The 21,764-nt window shown below is 38.4% G+C and overlaps 1 protein-coding gene across 9 annotated transcripts in view; it reads left to right on the top strand.

The window, feature by feature from the left end:
- The window catches only part of eml1 (EMAP like 1), a 253,491-nt gene that overhangs the window by 150,080 nt on the left and 81,647 nt on the right, over nucleotides 1-21,764 (top strand). For 7 of the 9 annotated variants that reach the window (XR_011960435.1, XM_072568529.1, XM_072568532.1 and 4 more), the window contains exons 2-4: nucleotides 3,378-3,560; nucleotides 7,671-7,727; nucleotides 17,236-17,365. Coding sequence is in view for 8 of the 9 variants with exons in the window: in XM_072568529.1 (XP_072424630.1) it covers nucleotides 3,378-3,560; nucleotides 7,671-7,727; nucleotides 17,236-17,365 (370 nt within the window). In the remaining variant the exon portion in view is untranslated. The remainder of the gene's footprint in view (nucleotides 1-3,377; nucleotides 3,561-7,670; nucleotides 7,728-17,235; nucleotides 17,366-21,764) is intronic. The other 2 variants (XM_072568531.1, XM_072568533.1) reach the window with 1 other exon arrangement.

Below are 21,764 nucleotides of genomic sequence, written 5' to 3'. Positions count from 1 at the left end.
TGTTATAGTTGTTGCAGATTAAGCCTTAAAACTTATTCAATTGATATGGCATTTTAATTAGGATTTAATCAGGAATTGATGACGTTTTCTGATATAAAGAACCCTTGGGACTGAATGTTTGCTCTAAAAGGGATGCAAATATTCAGGCAAGTGAGAGAATGTCTGGACGCTACACCAGTAGTCAGCAGTGAGTAGTTAGAGGAGGTTAATCAGTGGCCTACTGAGGCCAATGAACAGAGCCTGGCTGGAATTTTCCAGTTGTCCTATGGGTCCACATCTCATTGGAAAGAGACCGTCTGTCTAGCTGTAGATCAGGGGGAAGCACCCCAAGCAGTCTCCCCATCTGTCTGGCCACACCTGTAGAGGCAGGCTGCCCTGTGGAGGGATTCTGCCTCCACATGGGTAGCCTTGGAGCTGTCAGACCACTTTTAAATCTAAAGTTATTGAGCAGGCATCTCAAGAGGAGGAGCCCTCTAACAGAAGGCATCAGCCCTTCCCATCCTGCTGGCCTTCTAGCTTAGAGAGTCCATCCAATGTCTTTAAATGAATGGTGAGCATGGCCTCTGCTCACTAAGTGGCCAATTCAGAAGTAATTGCTGTCAAGTAATTGCAGCCTAACACTATTTCAGCCTAACACCAGGTACCTGATCTGAAGCTGTGCCCCTGATAGCAACATGGAAGCAGCCTGTTGTAACTTAGTCAATAATACATGAGTAATACAGCAAGCTCCAAACACAGACTTCGGTAAGGTTGTAAATTGTTTAAAATTCTCCAGGGGATGCAATGGATTTCTCACAAAAATGAGCAACACTGTCAGAATTTTAACAGCTTGGGTTCTTTTAAATGGTGCTACATCTGCAAACTGTTGCCTATCTCCCTTTTCTTTCCCACCCTGCTCAATAGAATAACATCCTTGTTCAATCCCAGGTTTTATTGACATTGCCCAAATGTTGCTCCTGTGAAGGAACAACAGTTGTTGAGGTGTTGATTTTGGCCATCTGCTCATGTTGACATGTCAGCATTAAATCTGACCACTCCAATAGATCTATCATTGAATAAGGAACATATTTAGTAAGTTTTGTATCAGCATTTGTCATATTCACCAGAAAACATGTTATTTAAATCATTATAACAATATCACCAAGCTTTGTTTTATTTTAATGTACTTCAATCTTAACACGGTGAAAAATGTAATGCCTACCTTTAAAGATTAATTTTTACATTTCTTATATTTTATGGCCAGGGAGTGACAACTGTACAACGGTTGAATGGTTTCCATTAATCTATATCTGCATCATTCCAGGAACTTCTCAAAAACATGTCTGTGTATTTATTACTGCTCGGATGAAATAAGATTTCAGAGCTTGAGTCTGATTCACAATTTTGCTCTCAAAACCTGTAAAGGATTCTCAGTTTAATTAGTTGTACAGTTCACAGTAGCAGAGCACTTTTGCAGAAGGGCAAAGGATTAGTACATTGTATTGTTTATATAACTTTCATAGACAGCATATTGATTCAAGATACCATTTCGGGACAGTGATTAGTCTTGCCATTTTCCATATTTCTGGAATCTAATAATTAGACAAAATCTTAAGTTACTAGCTTTCAGATAAATCTTAACAGTTTCCAGCCACTAAATTGATTTCCATCCATAATTAGGCCCTTTTAAATTGCCTCCGAGGCCAGTATGATTTTTATAACATATATAGGAACCAAATCTGTACTTAGTACTTCAGATATGGTCTCAGTTATGACAAGACTTCCCTATTTTCAACTAGCAAACTCCAAGTAATAAAGGGCAAAATCTAATTTGCTGTCTCCTAGAGTGAACAGAACCCTGACACTCCTGTTCTTGTCTGCCAGCCAGGGCTCCCTGATTAGACCCAGATTAATAGCCCTAATCAGGAAACTCGTACTTTGTGACGTCCACCTGGCTGACCTCATTCCAACCTCTACATTTTCTTAGTTACTTGCTGCACCTGCATGCTAATGTTTTGAGTTTCAAACACAAGAAACCCAGGTCCCACTGTGCCTTTGTGGAATCTCTCTCCATGTATTTACATTGAGTTCCATCTGCCAAGTTTTTGCCTACTCACTTAAACTATCAATGTTGTCTTGCATATGTCTTCTTCACAACACACCCTCTCACCTATTTTTACATTATCCACAAATTTGGAATTATTACACTCTGCCCCCTCCACCAAGTCATTATCTAAATAGCAAATCATTGAGGCCTTCAGCCTGATCCTTGTGGCATTCCACTAGTTATGTCTTTCCAATCTGAAAAAGGCACATTTAATCTGAATTGTCTGCATCTCTATCATCCTTCCTTTGCAAAGCCTCAATCAATGCAAATATATTACTCTCAATATGATGAGCTCCCTTCTTGTACAATAGCCTTTTATGTGGCACCTTGCTGAATGTGTTCTAGAACTCCAAGTAGAGGACATCTATCAGTTTCCCTTCATCAACTCTGCTCATTATACCCTCAAAAACCTCAAGTAAATTTGTGAGACATGACTTCCTTTATGCAAAACTATGCTGACTATGTTTGATAATGTTAAGCTTCGCTAAATGTCCTGCTATTTCTTCCTTAATAATGGACTCTAGCATTTTCCAAAGGCAGAGTTCGACTTAACTGGTTTATAGTCGAGAGTGTGGTGCTAGAAAAGCACAGCAAGTCAGGCAGCATCCAAGGAGCAGGCGAATCGACGTTTCGAGTAAGTGCCCTTCATTCCTGATGAAGGCTTTATGCCCGAAACATCGATTCTCCTGCTCCTCGGTTACTGTCTGACCTGCTGTGCTTTTCCAGCACCCCACTCCCAACTCTGATCTCCAGCATCTGCAATCCTCACTTTCCCTTAACTGGTTTATACGTTCCTTCTTTCTGTCTCCCTTCTTTCTTGAACAAGGACATCACTTTAGTGCTTTTTCAATCAGATAGAACCCTCCCAGAAAGTTGTGAGTTCTGGAATATTTTGACTAATTACCACACCATATCTGCAGCCATTTCCGTTAATACCCTTGAATGTAGGTAATCAAGTCCTGGCAACCTATCTGCCTTCCGTTCCATTAGTTAGCGAACTATTTTGTCTCTCATGATGATTCTCTTCCAGATCTATCTTCCCATTAGAGCTTTACTTCTCCGATAAATTTAGGATGTCAACAAAGTTCTCCACAATTAATCTGTGTCTCCTGTGCCATGGAATACAATTGTGTAAAGAAATTAAAGCATAAAGGCCATGGTTAAAATAAAATCATTGGTCACCAGTTCACATGTGACAATGAAAACATAGATCATTAACAGAAGTTCCTCTTAATGTTGGCCATTGTGTTGCTTGATCCCTTCAGTTAGCGTTGTCTTCCTTTTACCTCAGATGACAGTGCCTCTGCAGCCAGCAGCATGGAGATGACGGATCGAATCGCCTCTCTGGAGCAGCGTGTACAGATGCAGGAGGATGAGATTCAGCTGCTCAAGTCAGCACTGGCTGATGTAGTCCGACGTTTGAATGTTTCTGAAGAACAACAGGCCATGCTGAATAGGAAGGGACCTACCAAAGGTAACCAAGAAACAAAGTAAAATGGTGCATATTTATTGCAAAGGTAAACATGTATCAGGAGCAATCATTGCACTTCATACATGCTGACTAGTTCTGAAAAATAATGTTTATCATATGAACACATCATATAATCTAGAAGTTAGGGTACATTTACCCTTGAATTAACCTTTGGGCATTTGTCTATCTTGCAGTTGTTTAACAGCTAACAAGGGAAAGGGACATATTTGTTTGGCTGATGATTCTGGTGTCTGTTGGGGGAGTGGCTGTTGTGCAAAGGGGTGGGTGTGAACATTGCATTTATTTCCATGGCGAGGCTCTCTATCACTGTTAGTTTTGGAAAGTCGTGTCTTGGAGAGGGAACTGGTGAGGACTGATTGTGTTACCCCAATGTTCATGCTCATGCAGAGGAATGCCTTGATCAGGTTTTGCAATTTACAAACAGTGACCCAAGAAAGAGGAATTTAGGACAGCTCACCAAAAGAATCGGTTAAAGAGATGGAAACTTGAGGTATTTTGAAGGAGGAGAGTGGAACCTATGGACAAAGGACTCAGGCAAATGAAGGTACGTAGGAAGGTGCACAAGAGACGGTCAAAAAGGGAGATCTCGGGAAAGAGATGAGGTTTGAGAAGTTGGCAAGAGTGTTTGGTAATGTTGTGGGGGATTGAAAGACAAATGCAGGCTGAGGATTTTAAATTTGAAGCACAAGGTGCCAGAAGGCCAAGGTTAAGTCTAACCATGAAATAATTATTTCCTCCCCTAATTACTATCTTTCTTTCTTCCTCCAGTGATATTTCTTTTTTGGAATTTGGGTTCAGATGTGCTGGTCACTCTCTATTGTTTAGCCTAACGTTGCCTTTACTTGCATGTGAGCCTCGATTCTGAGAATTTATAGGCTGCTTAACTACATTGGGCATCGTAACCTAGCCCAATCCTGTCCTCAGACACCATCCAAACATGTGCTCTTCCAGAAGGAGCCACTGGGTGACATTCAGGAACCGGAACTTTTTGCTGAGCTTCCCTTCCCGAGCTCAGGTGCATTGACTCGTTTCCGACTGTGATGAGTCCCAGAGAAACCTGCTAAAGGAATGAGCGGGCACTCAATGGACATTGCCATTCAGCCATCAGGAAGCAGAATGATGTATTTAAACAGCTGTAGAGCAAATTTAGTAAAGATGACATTAGTGGAATTTCATGCCGCAGTACAGATCCTTTTATTGTGAACGAGTGTTGTTGACAGCTGATGTCTAGTTTTTCCTAATGTTGCCAGCTCTCTCTCTGGAATTCAGATGACAATATGTCTTATATATTTGTGGTTCCCAAGCCTCAAGCATAATTATGTGGAAGTTGTTCTTCTGTACTGAGATCAGGAAACAGCAACATCTGAGCAAATAATTGCATTTCTTATGGTACTAAACTACTGAAATGGCATACAGTCACAAGCAAATTATTAATAAAGCTTTATAACTGTGGAAAAGATTCAGGGTCACGTGAGTTATTAGCTGAGTTAATAGAGGATTGAAGTGTAACAGGTCTGACTAACTGCATGGGGTCCACCGGTTTAGCTGAACACCAAAGGGGGACGGTTTACTCAGTTAGCTGGTTACAGAATGGTGCCAACAGCGCTGGTTCAATTCCTACACTGGCTGAGGTTACTGTTTTAACCTATCCCTTCATATGAGGCGAGTTTACCCACAGTTAAATTACCACCAGTCAGCTTTCTCTCCTGTGAGAGCGTAGCTCTACAGTCTGGTAGGACTATGGCAACTTTACCTTTGACAAATAGCACAGTTTTATTTACAATGTTTCACACTGGCATATTCCCATTTGCTAATTATTGCTTAATAATTACATTGTTAAGACCAGTAATTTACTGTAGTTAACATCTAAACATTCGCATAAGATTCAGGTTTGAATTGGAGAATAAATAATTTGGCTCATGCAAATCTGAATTTCAGTTTGAATGAATTTGATACACAAATACTGAAGAATCTACCTAACAGATAATAAGTAACTCACTCATACATTTAGATACATGACCATCTAATACTCTAATTCATATAAAGACAATTAAATACCCAGTGTATATAGGTACTCAAGTACATTAAATTATTTGACAGTTAAATATTCAAATGCATATTGATACCCATGACCACAAGATCGAAGGTTTGTTTTACCACCAGAATCACAAAATATTCAGAGACTCAAATACATACAAGTTCTAACAGACAAAGCCCTCAGATGCAAATCAGTACAAAATTACCAGAGACTCACATATGTCCAGGTTCTAGACTACCAAGAAAAATGACTTTCTGATATGTGAGCACCAAAAATAGTTAAAAGCAAAGAAATTAATTCATCAGGACAAGGTTGAACCTTATGACTGAATATTTACTGCAATGCTAAATCTAAATTCTGAAACTCTGCTTTCTTAAAAGTAAATTTGGGCAAGCTTCATTTTGTGTTCAGTAATAAGGAATGAATTTTACTTTTAATTTCCCAATTACAGTTGGATTCATTAATGAAGTCTATATATTTATCTTTCTCTTCCAAATTTTAGGATGGTGTGTACAACCAAACTCCCTGGCTAAATCAGTACTACTGATGGAATGATGGATATTGCTGGGAGTTGTGGATATTTAATAACACATGTTGCACCTCCATATCTTGCTCCAGATTTGTGATGATATTAGCAACTCCACTTTGGCAGACAGCAATAAATTTTAGGCTTTGTGAGGAAAACGAAGACTCTTCACGTTAGTATTCTACAGCGACGCAGAATTGTTTTCAAGAAATATTGAATGCTCTTCAATGCATTCTCAATAATCTTGCAGCTATTAATTAAGGATAAAATGAAGTTCAACCTACATTTGCAAATACAGTAAAAATGTCTGGAAACAAGTTAAAATTTAATGCACACATATTTTGAACAATATGGTGAGGTCCAAAGCAAAATTAATTTGAAGTTAATATAAAACAAAGAATTGTGGATGCTGGAGATCTGAAACAACAACAGAAATTGCTGGAGAAACTCAGCAGTTCTGGCTCCAGGGTAGAAAACAGAGTTAATGTTTTGAGGCTGGTGACTCATCATCAGAGCTTCATCATTTGAAGTTAACCGGTTGAAACTGCTTTGGAATAGCAATCCTTATGAACAGAACCACAAACACACTCTAAGTACCATTTAAACTGGAGGTGAAATTGTCTTTAAACAACTGTGGCTTGCATTTATATAGTGCCTTTGTAAAACATCCCAGCAGCCAAAGTAATACATATACAGTTGAGTACAAGTTATTATAGAGCATCCCTAATAGCTTAGGAAATAAAATACAGTGCTTTAGGATCCATATCATATTATTTAATTGGAAAGGTGTGTTATATTTCATCTGGCTGTTCAATTTCTTTGTTTAAAGCTTGAAGAACCAATCTTAATATTATATTTGGTCTAGTGATAGTTTCAAAGCTAAAATATACTGTCTTACTTCAAAGATTGGTACCAATAACCTGCAGATCGTTAATGATATATTATCCAGAATTCACCCCTCTCTGCTATGAAGTATTTTCTTTGTCTATGCTGGAGTATCGTTGGGAGTGAGCCAAGGCAGGAACTCTTGAGAATATTAGAAAAGTTCTATTTTCTTTTGTAAGATGCAATTTTTGTATAAACTAGTTTTCAACAACTATTAGTAATTGTGTGAAATGTTCTCAGAATCTCAGATTTCAGTTGCATTGAAGTTATGACTCTTGAATATTTTGCACTGCCCAAAACTGATAGTTAAAATGTCCGATTACAGTTATATTGTTAAAAATGTCTGGTTTACAGGTTATTAGAATTTCCCTTTTCCTATTAAATTGGAGATCAGTTGTTCATTATTGAGGTTTCAAATGACACCACACAGAAACATAATACCAGGATCATACTACTTCTGTGAATATTTAAAATTTCCTTTTCCTACCTACTCTATTTTACTGCTAATTATTTTATCTTTTGTTTATATCATACTGTTAAACCTTTCTTTCTGCTTTCTGTTAATGTTTCAGTCTTATTTATATTTTATTTTCCTCTCTTGTCTGTTCTTCTTTGCCAAATTCTCCTCTTTATGGACCTTTAGATCAGGCAGCATCTAAACGATTGGAGGCAGATAAACAGGGCAATGCTAACAAAGCAGGTAAGTGTTTGAGTTCCCTTCCACTTATAGAAACTCCCCATAAAATAAGATGTGATTTGCAAACATGTGGAAGCTTTTAACAACTGACACTGTGCCTTTGTTTGAGTTATCATTCTAGCTCGTCATGTCCATTGCTAGTAAATGACGATGGATTGAATGTGATGGCATTTGTTTCAGAAATAGCGTCACTAATTTCAAGAAACCTTCACAAACCTTACAGGAATAACTTTTATTTAAACCCAGCAATATCAGTTTATTTTCTTGTTCTCTGCATTGTATTTTCCTCTCACCTGATCCATACGTTATCTCAGGATTGAGAGTGCAAGTGGACATTGCTTCCTCTGAACTCCAAGACCATCTGCTGGAAACTGGTAGAAAAGCACAGGAAGTTGTTGTCTTCTAGTTTTCCTTGCTAAAATTGGGGCGATGCCAAGCAGAGATATGGTAACTACTCAGTCAGCCTGACTGATTCAGAAACTCTCCATGTAGTGAGCATTTGGAAATTCTCACTGTCAATTTCATCTGCACAAGGGATTAAGATAATGAACTTGCATGAATATTTATTTGTCAAAAACAGGCTCATGTCATTGTTGCACCCAGACCGAAAATTAGGTCCCCTAATTTGTTGCAATTACAGATGGGATACCCCAAACCATTAGCTCCTGGGTGAGGAGGGATGAACTGACTCCTCTTCCTTTGTCACCCATCCCTTTGGCTGGTTAGAGCAAGGTTAATTTTAAAAGTTATCCCTTTCCCTTTGGATATTGTTTCCACAGACCAAATTAACTTAGCTTTTGAAAGGGGCCAATTTAACCAGACGTTCTTGAATTAACAAAGTATGAGTCTTATAACATACATACAGACACACACACACACACACACACACATGCAATTGAATGAATGTAAGGTAACATAGATATATGATTTGGAGATGCTGGTGTTGGATTGGGGTGTAAAAAGTTAAAACTCACACAACACCAGGTTATAGTCCAACAGGTTTATTTGGAAGCATTAGTTTTCAGAGTGCTGCTCCTTCAGGTGGTTGTGAAGTATAAGATCGGAAGACAGAATTTATAGCAAATGTTTACAGTGTGATATAACTGAAATTATACATATAAATATGTATATAATTTCAATTACATCACACTGTAAGCTTTTGCTACAAATTCTGTGTCTTACGATTTTATACGTCACAACCACCTGATGAAGGAGCAGCACTCCGAAAGCTAGTAAACCTGTTGGACTATAACCTGGTGTTGTGTGATTTTTAACATAGATATATGGATCAGCCTCTGAATTGTTCATAAAGAGTAGACAGTTGAACATCATGGCCATTGCAGAGGAGGTTACTGGTAGGGTTGATTTTGACTGGTGAACAGTTGGTTTCACAATCCTCAGTTTTGCAAATTAGTTGAGATTCTTTAGTTCTGATTACTTTCAACTGTGATTGAATTCCAGAATTCAGGGTGAGAGAGAGTCCTTTTCTCAGGCTGCTAGCTGCTTGACTTCTAACACTCAGAGACAGGAAAGATCTTTACCTGCATCATGGGTAACTTAGGAGGTAGTTATCGTCTGTGACTTTCACAGCACACTAATGCCTGAAGAAAACTGACGCACATGAGAACTTTCAATCCCACTAATGCACTCTAATAGAATTGAAACATGCATTTTAACCCCTGCTTATGTTATTTTCACTTTGAAGATAATGGGTCTTTAGTTTGAGGCATCATTCAAGGCAGGTGGCTTACTATTGAACAGGGGTCATCTTCCCCTCAATGTCTTCATAAAGACCACAGCAGTCTGATTTGATTTATGTCTTCCACCTTTTTTGAAGCGTTCTTGTTTAAAGTTGTTTTTATAACTGTAGGTGTGAAGTTTTGTGGGTCTCTCCCTCTCTCTCTCTCCAGAGAACCACTTGATTTATATCCGCAGCTAGTCTTTTGGTTGTATCAGCCCCTTTTTCTTAAAAAAACATAATTTGGAATTACAATTTTAAAATGTCCATGATACTTTGGGATGTTGTCAGAAAGTCATACGCATAAAAGACTGACGTACATTTATACAACGGCTTTCACATCCACAGGACAGTCAAAGAGAATTAAAGCAAATTAATTCTCAATATTATGTTTTTGGTTTTGTATGGATTTTGATGTTAGATTGTGCATGAAATTAAATACATTGTTTGTATCATTATGTTTGAATGAATCTTGATGGAGATTTCTTTGGCGAGGTGATTTTAAGGTACGTGAGCAAAGGTTTGGCCAAAAAAAAAAGATTTTAAGATAGAAGAGAGTGGAAAAGAGCCAGAGGAGATTTTAGGAAGAATTCCAAAACAAATTGACTAGAGCCAAGAAACTGTAGATGCTGGAATCCAAGGTTGATGAGTAGAAGGCTGGAAGAACACAGCAAGCCAGGCAGCATCAGGGGTCAAGAAGTCAACATTTTGGGTGTAACCCTTTTCCAGAACAAATTGACTAAGCAATAAGGTGATGGTTTCAGTTTTTCCAGTATATTTAACTGATCCAAGAGTGGGTGTCAGATAAGCAGATGACTACATAAAGGCAGGGAATGTGCTAGAAAGGAAGTGGAAATGTTGAGCCAGGTACCACAATGTACTTTGTGAATGACAGTGCCAAGAACAACACATATGAGGACTGGGAATAATAGCAAGTTGTTCAAATTAATATTTTGTGAATAATCTTGGGGAATATATCAGATGTGTTCATGCATCCAGTTTTCTTGTTACTTATTTTTCAAGACCACTGCAATTGGTAGAGGAAAGAACCTTTCAGGTGAGGAAATCCTCTTGTAAGAAGTCGTTAACTGGAATACAACAAATAAAGCTAAGGGCCAGAGTCACAAAAGATTAATTTCTTGGACAAATTCTCCTCTGAAGGTTACTGAGTAATGGCTCTAAAATAGTCAGTTAGAGCTGTGTTGTTCTGCTTCTGTTCTGCAAAAACCACTTAGCCACTAGGTCTGACCACTGGCAAACTCACTGCAGCCAGGATAATGACAACAACTTGTGTTTGTGTTGTACCTCTTACACAGTAAAACAGCACAAGGCACCTCACAACAACATTCGAACAAACATCAACAGTGATGTACATTAAAGAGCTATTAGAGCAGCTGACTAAAAGCTGGATTGAAAAGGTCAGTCTTATGAAGCTTATTAAGGAAGGAAAGGGAGTTAGAGAACTAGATATCTGTAGAGAGAGAAAGTTTCAGAACTTCAGGCTCAGGCAGCTGAAGGTCTGACTGATGTGTGGAGCAATTAAATTGTCGTAGCTCAGAATACCAGAACTAAAGGAGTGCGGATATCGTGGTACATGGGATGGGAGCAGATGGAGAGTATCAAAGCCAATTTGGTATTTGACAAAAGGGATAGGAACATTAAAATTGAGCTGTTGCCTTACCAGGAACATATAGATCAGCAAGTACAGGGAGGCTGGGTGAATAGGACTTGGTCTGAGTAAAGGCACTGGCAGTAGAATTTTAGATGAGCTTGAGGCAACAAATAGAGGTGATTGTATGAAAATTTGTCAGAAATTTGTTTCAGGGCAGAATATAACATCAAGGTCACAATCAGGTTGGTTCAATCTTAGGTCAGCCAGGAGGGAGAAGGATGGAATCAGCAACTAGGAGATGGTGGAATCCAGAAAGCCTTTGGTGTTCTCAATATTTAATTGGAGAATGTTTCATGTTACTGTACTGGATGTCAGACAAGCAAGCTGACAATTTAAGAGTCAGTTAGATGCCCAGAGAGTAGTAATGAAGTAGAACTAGATGTGACATCTGATGCTGTATTTGTAGATAACATTTCTGAGGGGCTGTATATAGATTAGAAATAGAAGGGGACCAACAAACCATCCTTAGGGAGGACTCCAGAGGTAACCGCGTGGGAACAGGAAGAGAAACCAATCTTTGGCCACCCAGCTGGATGGAGAGACATTGGAGGAGGATGGCCTAGTCCACAATGTCCAAGAGTAAAACGGAAAGGGAATAGGACCACTCGATTTAGGGCATTCTGTTTCAAAGCAACTGTGGCCAATTAGGAAGAATCATCAACTCTATTGACAGGTCAACTCTTCTACTTTACAAAAGGTTTTTTCGGAATCCTCGAGGCACATTTTCTCATTACTTTGATTGCCTAAGGCGATGGCTGCAGTGGAGAAGGTTGCTTCCAGGCCATCTTCCATTTTTGTTATGGCCATTTAAGAAACTGTACCAGAAGTTAACAGGACACAACTTTGCTGCCTGATTGATTGTTCTTTCCTTTCACTCTTGGCATGGTGATGTGGCAGACCTCCCACTCTGGGCTTCTCTGTTCAGTTCAGAGCTTGAGTCAGATACTGAACTGCTGACTGTTCCCTTTTTGGGAAATTGTGTGTTACCTCAATGCCTCCATACCTTTCAGAGTGTGTTTTATTTGATACTTTTAGGTAAATTCCATTTAATAGCTGCTGTAGTGCAGTTGTAAGGCACACAAGCCTTGTCCCTCTACCCTGTCCCCAGAGCAAGTCCAATGGCCAGGTTCAATTACTTTTGGAACTGGAGCCAAAAGGATCGGAGAGGCAGAACATTTTCAGTCTATTCACTTCAAAATGGGTCCCTGGAGACTTGTCAGGAATAATATTCCAATTCCTTACCATTTGCAAGCACCCTTTTAGAAATTAAATATTTGATTTTGAAAATTATTAGTGATGGAATCACAATATTTATGATTTCTAACAATGTCTCCATTGTGGTTTAGAGCCCAGTTGCCAACTGGTTTGTTCTGAACCTGTCCTATTATGTCTGCATTCTAACAGTATGTTCACTACAGGGGAATTCTGGCAAGCAGCCATCACTGATCAACACAGCTGATTTCTTTGCTCTGAATTAACTCACAAGCAAAGATTTTCAAAAGGCGCACACTGATCTTGTGCTGTGGAGAAAAATCATCCCTTTGTAAATGGCACACCCTTAACAAGCCACAATGTCACTATTTTAATTAATGTGCTTGATAGGACTAAGAGCCAGAGGATATTGAAGGCTAGTTGGCAACCATGTCTTAGATGTGATGTAAAGGAGCAAAAATAGAAAGGCAGTAATATGAAAGGCTGTTGTAAAAAGTCATTGTAATGTTTCAGAGGGGATGATACTTAAACCTGACCTTGGCATGGTTTAAAATTACTACTGGTAGATTTTAGCTGAAATAGGAATTTTGACTGCTCCTTTGGATTGATATTGAGGTCAGAGTGGGTGGAATAGAAATTTGCATATTTTAAAAACAAATTAATGAGATATGTCAGACGAGGTGAAAAATCTCTGGTACAAACTTCAGAAAAGATCAGAAGATTTCTTGACCAATAGTAACTAGGCTGCTGGGTGGCAGGGGGTGTTAGGAGTGATGAACAAAAATTATCAAAGGTAACCCAGGGAGTAGGCATAAGCCTTCAAATAAGTGATATTTTAAATATTATTTGTTGATGGGACATGGACATCTCTAATTAGGTCAGCATTTATCAAATTGTTAAGAGTCAGCCAAATTGCTATAGGTCTGGAATCGCATGTAGACCAGACTGGGTAAGAAAGTCAGATTGCCTTTCTGAAAGGATGTGAATGAACTAACTGGGCTTTATGACAATCTGCAGTGGTTGCCATTAGGTTAACAATTTATTCAAGCTCAATTCAAATTTTACCACCTACCATGTTGGGATTTGGAACCACGTCCCTTGAACAGTGGTTCGGGCTTCTGGATTAGCGTCCAGTGACAATACCCCTATGCCACAACCTCTTCAAGGCTATGTACTGTTTGCAGCACAAAAATAAACCATTTGGTGCAGCGTTCCCACCTTCTGCATCAAACTTCATCAACGTACCTCTCTATTCCTTTATCTACACCCCAGCTCATGTTTATACCTGTTTTCCCTATCATGTACCCATGTTATTTGTTCCATTACTACTTGTGGTAATGAGTTCTACATTTACATCACTCAGGGTAAAAATTGATCCTGAATTCCCTGTTGCATTTATTAGTGACTATTTTATGTTTACAACCCGTTATTCTTGTTTCACCAGCGAGTGGATAATGTTTTTGCAGAGTCTGTCCTATCAAAACCTTTCATAACCTTAAAGGCCTCCGGAAAGTTACTCTTCAGTCTTATCAGTTCGAAAGAAAAGACCCCAGCCCGCTCAAATCATTTCTGATGGGTATGATCACTCAATTCTGATAACATTCAAATAAAACCTTTTTGATAACATCAGCACACCCTTCTCTAATTGTACCCATAATAGAGGGACCCAATCTGAAAGGGGCGGAGAAAGGAGGCTTTTTGTGACATTCTATTATGCAATCTTCAGAAAATACCTGCAAGGAAATCCAACCGTGATACAGATGATGGTGATTGCCATTGAATGTGCTGATCCCATTCTGTATAATAGAAGCGAATGTCCTCCAGCAAATTATACATCGGATTCCTCAATAACCCTAAACTTTCTAGGGACAGTTCCTCAAGGCCATTCCTTGGAGCTGTATCAGAGCTTGCACGTGTCATTGGTGGTCTATTGGTAGGTGCTGCCCATCACTGCATATCTATTGTTCATCACAAACCCTTTCTTTTACACTACCACTGAATATGCTACATGCTATATTTTGATTGGCTTGCATCTGAAGCACTGTCCTAAATAAAGTTACTTAGATATTCACAGATATCGCCAATACCCTGGGATCTGCTTTCCTAGCTTTCAGTGAAGAAATATGGCCAAATGCACCATCTGTCTGCCAGAGCAAGGTATATTTACCTATGTCTGCTGCTGGGTTTACCCTTGTTTATCTGTAGCTGTTTGACTTATTGATCCTAACCAACTACCCAGCTGCAAGATTCCCTTTGCAGCTAGGGAAAATAATTCTTTTACAAACAATTGGCAAAAAGGCTCTTGAAAACCTAAGTGCCAGGAGAAATACAGTTAAAACTAGTGTCATTTTCACACCCTTTTTTATTTACTTAACACTGCCTTGTAACCCAGATATCCATTTCATTCAGGTGTAATTCTCAAATGGAATGTCAGATAATGACATGTACTGTGGACAGCTCCCAAGTAAATACTTAAACAAAGTGCTTTTCATTTTTGAAGGAGATTTTTCCTACATCCCTGGTCCCCCATCCCCTGGAAGTGACATCACTAGGATTGAATTTCTGTCCATTTTCTGCTTATCAGTGCAATGCCACTGTAATGGATGCCTGGGAATGGAGAGACTTTGATCTTTAAAGTGAGGTCATGAAATAAAAAGTATATTAAAATCGATTTAATTGTGTTTTACTGTCTTATATACAATTCCTCTCTGTACTATTTTTTTAGATTAGATTACTTACAGTGTGGAAACAGGCCCTTCGGCCCAACAAGTCCACACCGCCCCGCCGAAGCGTAACCCACCCATACCCCTACATCTACATCTACATCTACATCTACCCCTTACCTCACACTACGGGCAATTTAGCATGGCCAATTCACCTGACCTGCACATCTTTGGAGTGTGGGAGGAAACCGGAGCACCCGGAGGAAACCCACGCAGACACGGGGAGAACGTGCAAACTCCACAGTCAGTCGCCTGAGGCGGGAATTGAACCCGGGTCTCAGGCGCTGTGAGGCAGCAGTGCTAACTGCTGTGCCACCGTGCCGCCCACTATTTTAGCAGAGAGAAGCAAACAAGTTAATTTGTTAAGGTGAGAGAGAAGAATTTGTTGTGTTCAACCACGAATAATTCTACTAGTAATTTTCCTAACTTAAAAATGAATGATCTAAGCTCTATGCACATCATAAATGCGATGCATGTGATGACATCTTAGGCATTATGCTTCAATATTTCACTCTTTGGAGGCACCAAACAATCTGGAGGAAAACATAGAAATGTGATACAGAGATAATCATTTTCTGCTGGTTTTCTCACTTTTGGGAGAATCTAAACAAACAAAGGCAAATATTACTCTAAAGCAAAGCAATTGCATTCTAATTTGACACTACATCTTTTGAGTTATACCCCTGGGTATACTTGTTTGCATATTTGTGGCTTCAAAGGAATGAACAGAGTTACACATAATTCCACTTTAGAAGTAGGATATTGCATTGTGGAGTGTGTGGCATAATTTACCTCGTCTATCTATCATGCAGAATAATATTCATGGTCCTATCTGACTGATCATGCATAATGTCAAAACAGTCTCCTTAAGAAATTATTAAGTTGCATGCATACATACACACAGACCTCATTACGTTTGCTCCCTCATTTAACAATAGGATTATTGTACCTAAGTAGATTGCAGATAATATTACAAATCAGTATGCTTTTGATAATTAAGAAAATTTTTCAAAAAATGTTAACAAATAGAGCAAAGAAAGCACAAAGACAGCAAATATTGAAAAAAAAGTATTGTTGCAGTGATCTACATCTCAGCCTGTTTCACAAAAGTTTGATTGATACAATTTGGGAAGCTCAGGTTTAGAACTTTATTTTGTTTTAAACCTACGTTGATGACTTAGTTCTGGTTATTTCGCACACTCCTCCGATCTATTCCTGATGAAGGGCTTTTGCTCGAAACGGCGATTTTCCTGCTCCTCGGATGCTGCCTGACCTGCTGTGCTTTTCCAGCACCACTCTGATCTAAACTCTGGTTTCCAGCATCTGCAGTCCTCACTTTTGCCCTGTTTCACACGCTATCCAGCAAGTTCAGTGTAAACCCTTGTGGTGTCACTCTTGATTCGAAAGTGTTGATCCAAATCTCCATTCAAAATGTTTGGCTCTTCCTGCGTATCTTACCAATGTACATTACTTGAATGTGACCTCAAATCTGAGAAAAGTGAAATTATCATTTTTACCTTGCCAACCTGCAAGTGTTGCTTGCTATAGAATTCCTTATCCCTTATCCCTTTTATTGTTTTGAAATGATTTAGAATTATAAAGTAATGTTGGGAAGTATAGTTTCAGTTTGCAGTTTCACTTCAGAAGTATAAATGATAGTATCTTGTAACATGTAAGCATTTTTTTAAAGTATTACTTCTATTATGATTTTATTGAAAAATTAGCATAATAGAACTGAATATTTTGTTGTATTTTTTCTTCCTTATCTCATGAAAATATATGAACTGAGCTCTGAATTTACAATCAGGGATCATAGATTTCAATGCTTAAAGCTTTCATCTGAAACTCCATTCCTAGCATAGACACACAACAGTTTGTTTCACTGAAGGTATTGTCTTCACTAAAGCAAAAGAGTTAAGAACTTCAGACAAGCAAATGAACATTTGCGACAATTATCTCACAGAACAATTTCAAGGCAGTAACTCATTTAGTTTGCAACTATTGATTTTTGTTCCAATGTCGCAAAGAGATGCTCATTCCTTTACAGCATTGATCTCCTATTTGAAAACTGATGAAAAAGTTACAACCCATGTCTGGCTTTACTTTAAAAGTAAGATGAATATTTACTCTACAAAGAATAGTAATATGCTTTTGCTTGCTTTACAGCAAGACCTATAGTGCAAGCCCTGCCATTAAGGCCTACAGTCAACAATGGAACTGTACTACCAAAGAAGGGATGTGGATCTCTGCCATCTCCATCTGGAGTCAGGAAGGATATAACACCAGCAACCAAAAGGTGAGAATGAACTCAGGGCAAAAAAGCAGCAGGTACCATTTTATAATCTTCAGTATATCCCTCGGATGCCCCTGGTGCTAATCAATTTCTTTATTTCTCAAAGCAACGTATTATACACTGAGAAGTAGAAGCATTACATCTGCTTTGTCATTAAATAATACCACAGTTATATTTGATGTATCCTATTAGGGCTGATTACATTTTCTGTTATGCCCCATTATATATTAATCTTCCTATCATCCTGCATAATTCCAATTATATATATTTTCAAACCTGTTTTTAAGACAGCCATTGTTTGTTATCAGATTATTATGACAATTCTTTCTGGCATGTCCACATTCACTGTGAAGTAGAGAAGACTTGTCTCATTCTTTTGAAGATGTGATTGAGAAAACATTGTCCAATGTCCAAACAATACTTAAAATGAAAGTTCATTAATTGGCATGTGGAAATTGGGAATGGAAAAGAAGTTGGCTCAAAGCTATTAAACAACGTTAGGAGTTATGTTGGGTAATATGGCACTGATTGGCATGACCAGGGCTTGGTACAGATGATTTATTTATTAATGATCTGAATTCAGAAAATTAAAGGAAAATGAGTGAAATTGATAGATGACACAAAAAAGAAGAGTAGTTCTACACTGGGAGTGTGAAAGGTAAAAATCTTTTGCTAATGAGATGCTCATTTGTAGTGTCTTCCTGAAAGCTTGAATTTTCTGTGGACCAAACTGCTTTCTTTAGTTTTCTTTGTATCATTTGTCTCACCATATTAGGTTATTGTACTTGCCATGGTTTCAGTACCTCTCAACTCAAAAGCTCTATCACAATCTAGTCCAAATATAGTCTTGGAAAATTGCACATACACACTTCCAATTGCTGGTAACTACCAAAATAAGGATTATCGTTCAGTTGCCCACTTGGTAATTAGGGTTCTGCGGCCAATTATTATACTGTTATACACCCCACCCCACTCCAGCTATCTTACATTGGTTAAATCAGCACATGTTGAGTACCAGTGGAGAATGTTTCTAGCTTGTATGGCTCAACTACTCGTTGAGGGAAAAAAATACATTGGGCTGTTAAGGAAGCTTTTGCCAAGTTTTTATAGTGTCATGACAAATCCAACTGGAACTCCTAGAACCATAAAAGATGCAGTGATTCCGGTGTAATAGAATCTGGAATGATTCTTAAGGTTTACGTTACTTCTTTAAGCAAAACTATTCTGAACAGATGAGTACTAATGAATGCAATTAATTAAGACCCTTTATAAAGATGATGTGTAAGAGTAAGACTTGATTCTTACACCTTTAAAACAACTTTTTTTAATAAATGTAGTCAAGACCACTTTGTCTTTTTTCCTTTCATTCTTCTTTCGTCTCTCTTGGTTACAAATTGAAAGCTGCTTTTCTCAAACTGAGCTTTTGGTAATGAGATCAAACAGTGATCATTAAACAAAGCAAGCCATTTTCTACATCAAAGCATCTTTTTTGTATGAAAGCTGTTTAAAGCAGTCAATTGCTTCCCATAGTTTGCATGTGTGCTGAGGTGACTAAGGAAATCTTACATCCCATAGTGCCACTCTACGGCGTTGGTAAATGCATTTTAGATTAATTCTGTATCACAGTCTAATAGCTGTAATTAAAGTTTGCAGCAAACATAATGGCCACTGGTTGAATACTTCTATTGCTCGCATGCTGTGAAGATTGACCGAATGTGAACGAGACTACATGGATTCTGACAACACTCAACAGCTCACCAACTGCGAGTAGCCCTCTAAGTCACACATCTTCCTGACTTGAAAATATATTAGAATTCCATCACCACATGATTAAAATACTGGAATTTTGGAAGTACCTTCTCTACACTGACTATAAGGGTCAAAGGAGGTGGCTCACTACTACCTTTCAAGAGCAATAAATGCTGGCCTTGACAGTGGTTCTCACATTCTGTGAATGAATAAAAAGTGCAAATATACCTTTGCTTTTTTTTAAAAAAAAGTAAGCCCATTCTCAATACTGTTGTCAATTTTTAAATCATTTATTTGAATCTCTGGCCAATGATGAACTGCTCAATATAACAACATGGCAGTGTGTTATTTAAGCCTTTATTGTGACTGACAGATTGTGTAGCTTCTATTAATGCAGCCCTTGATGTAATATTTTCTGTCAGTTATTCTTTGTTCAGGAGCATATTTCATAATTACAAAGTACATGTCTGTTTAACATTGCTTTTCTGCTGAGATACAACATCTTTTAAAAAATTATTTGTTTCATGGCTTAAATATTTATAAATTAACATTAAAAGATTTATAGTTTAACTTTTTTTTATTTCAGCTGTTAGTAATGATTAAATTCTTGGCATCGTTCCCAGGAAGAAACTTCATTTAATTTACAAGGATAAATTTATTCCCAGCAGATTTGGACAGTTGGATAGTATTTTAATGACTTTATGCTTATATATGCTGAATAGCTTTGCTCAAATAATTGAGTTACTTTGAAAAAAGGCTGCACAGACCGAAGGTTGTCAAAATGACCTGGCACACACACACACACACACGTAACAGCAAACGTAGCAAGGACACATTATTAACAGCTGCATAAGTAATAATTTAAAGTGCTGCTAAATATGACACAAAGGTCATTTAAAAAATCCGAATAAGCTGCTCAATGGATAAAACTCTTTTTTTCATTAATGTTTAGTGGAACAAGATTAAAGTGAAATGCTGTCCCAGATGGTCAAATTAATATTGTATTGATTAGCTGCAGTAGAACAAAGCTGGGATTATGCAAAGATTGCTTTCATTTTCACCTCCTTAGTGGCTAATGTGTTCTAAATTGCTAGTCAGGATAATGTTTCTTCCAATATAAATGAGTTTTCATTAAGGGAAATCTTCCTTTGACTAATTAGATGGAATTCTTAAATAATGACATTATTGAGTATCATTAATGGGCATGCTTTCAGACATCCATGCCAATATCTCTGAATTTTATTTAAACAGCGAGTTTTTAAAGGTCTTTCTAAATTAAGATATTTGCAAGAAAGAGTGATTGAACTCCTTCAGAGGTGCATGCAACGTGACAAAAACAAAATGCTACTTTTACCCAGTTTTGCTCACTTGCAATATTTGGGTGACAAGGGCATGGCACAATCCGACGATGCCTTGCAGTTTATTTCTCCTTGTGGCAAGTTCTTGGTTTTTGGGGAGGGTTTGTGATTGGAGGAGCAGAGAAAGCGACCCCAGAATCAGTCAAGGACATTTCTGACTGACAAAATGGAAAAACGGTGAGCAAGCCTTTCTAAGGCGGACATACAGGTCAAACTAGTCACTAACTAGTTTCAGCAACATTGACAGTAGATTTTTGTCCTATATGCATCATTATTCTTTTTAATTTGAAAATGTGGCTTGTGCTGGTCTACACTATTTGTCCAAAACTTCTCATTTAATCATTTTGAGCTTTGGTTGTTGGGCATGGTCAGAAGAAACACAGGAGGTAATGCTGAATTGTGAAAGGGAAACCGATCCTTAGAATAGCATACATTTGAAATTCTAGTCCCCTGGCATTGATGGCTTGGTAATTGAGGTGCTGGGGGATAAGAGGGAAGGGTGTCAGAAGGGAGATTTCCTTTAATGATGACTCTTAATTTCTGTAGAAAGGCATTTTGCGTCATAGAATCATAGAGATGTGGTTGGAACAGCATGGAAATAGACCCTTCGGTCCAACTCATCCACGCCGACCAGATATCCTAACTTAATCTAGTCCCATTTACTAGCACTTAGCCCATCTCCCTCTAAACCCTTCCTATTCATATACGCATTCAGATGCCTTTTAAATGTTATAATTGTATCAGCCTCCACCACTTCCTCTGGCAGCTCATTCCATACACGCACACTTCTGCATGAAAAAGTTCCCCTTTAGGTGCCTTTTATATCTTTTCCCTCTCACCCTAAACCTATGCCCTCTAGTTCTGGACTCCCCCATCCCAGGGAAAAGATCTTGTCTATTTATCCTATCCATGCCCCTCATGATTTTATAAACCTCAATAAGGTCACCCCTCAGCCTCCAACGCTCCAGGGAAAACAGCCCCAGCCTATCCAACCTCTCTCTATAGCTCAAATCCTCCAACCCTGGTAACATCCTTGAAAATGTTTTTTGACCTTTTCAAGTTTCACAACATCCTTCCAATAGGAATGAGACCAGAATTGCATGCAATATTCCAAACGTGGCCTAACCAACATCCTGTACAGCCGCAACATGAACTCCTGTACTCAATACTCTGACCAATAAAGCAAAGCATACCAATTACCTTCTTTACTATCCTATCTACCTGCAACTCTACTTTCAAGGAACTATGAATCTGCACTCCAAGATCCAATTGTTCAGCAACACTCCCAGGACCTT

The sequence above is a fragment of the Chiloscyllium punctatum genome, chromosome 4, assembly GCF_047496795.1.
Source record: "Chiloscyllium punctatum isolate Juve2018m chromosome 4, sChiPun1.3, whole genome shotgun sequence".
Classification (NCBI taxonomy): Eukaryota; Metazoa; Chordata; class Chondrichthyes; order Orectolobiformes; family Hemiscylliidae; genus Chiloscyllium; species Chiloscyllium punctatum.
The sequence above is the reverse complement of the archived record's forward strand: the minus strand, read 5'-3'. Positions and strand labels throughout refer to the sequence as shown.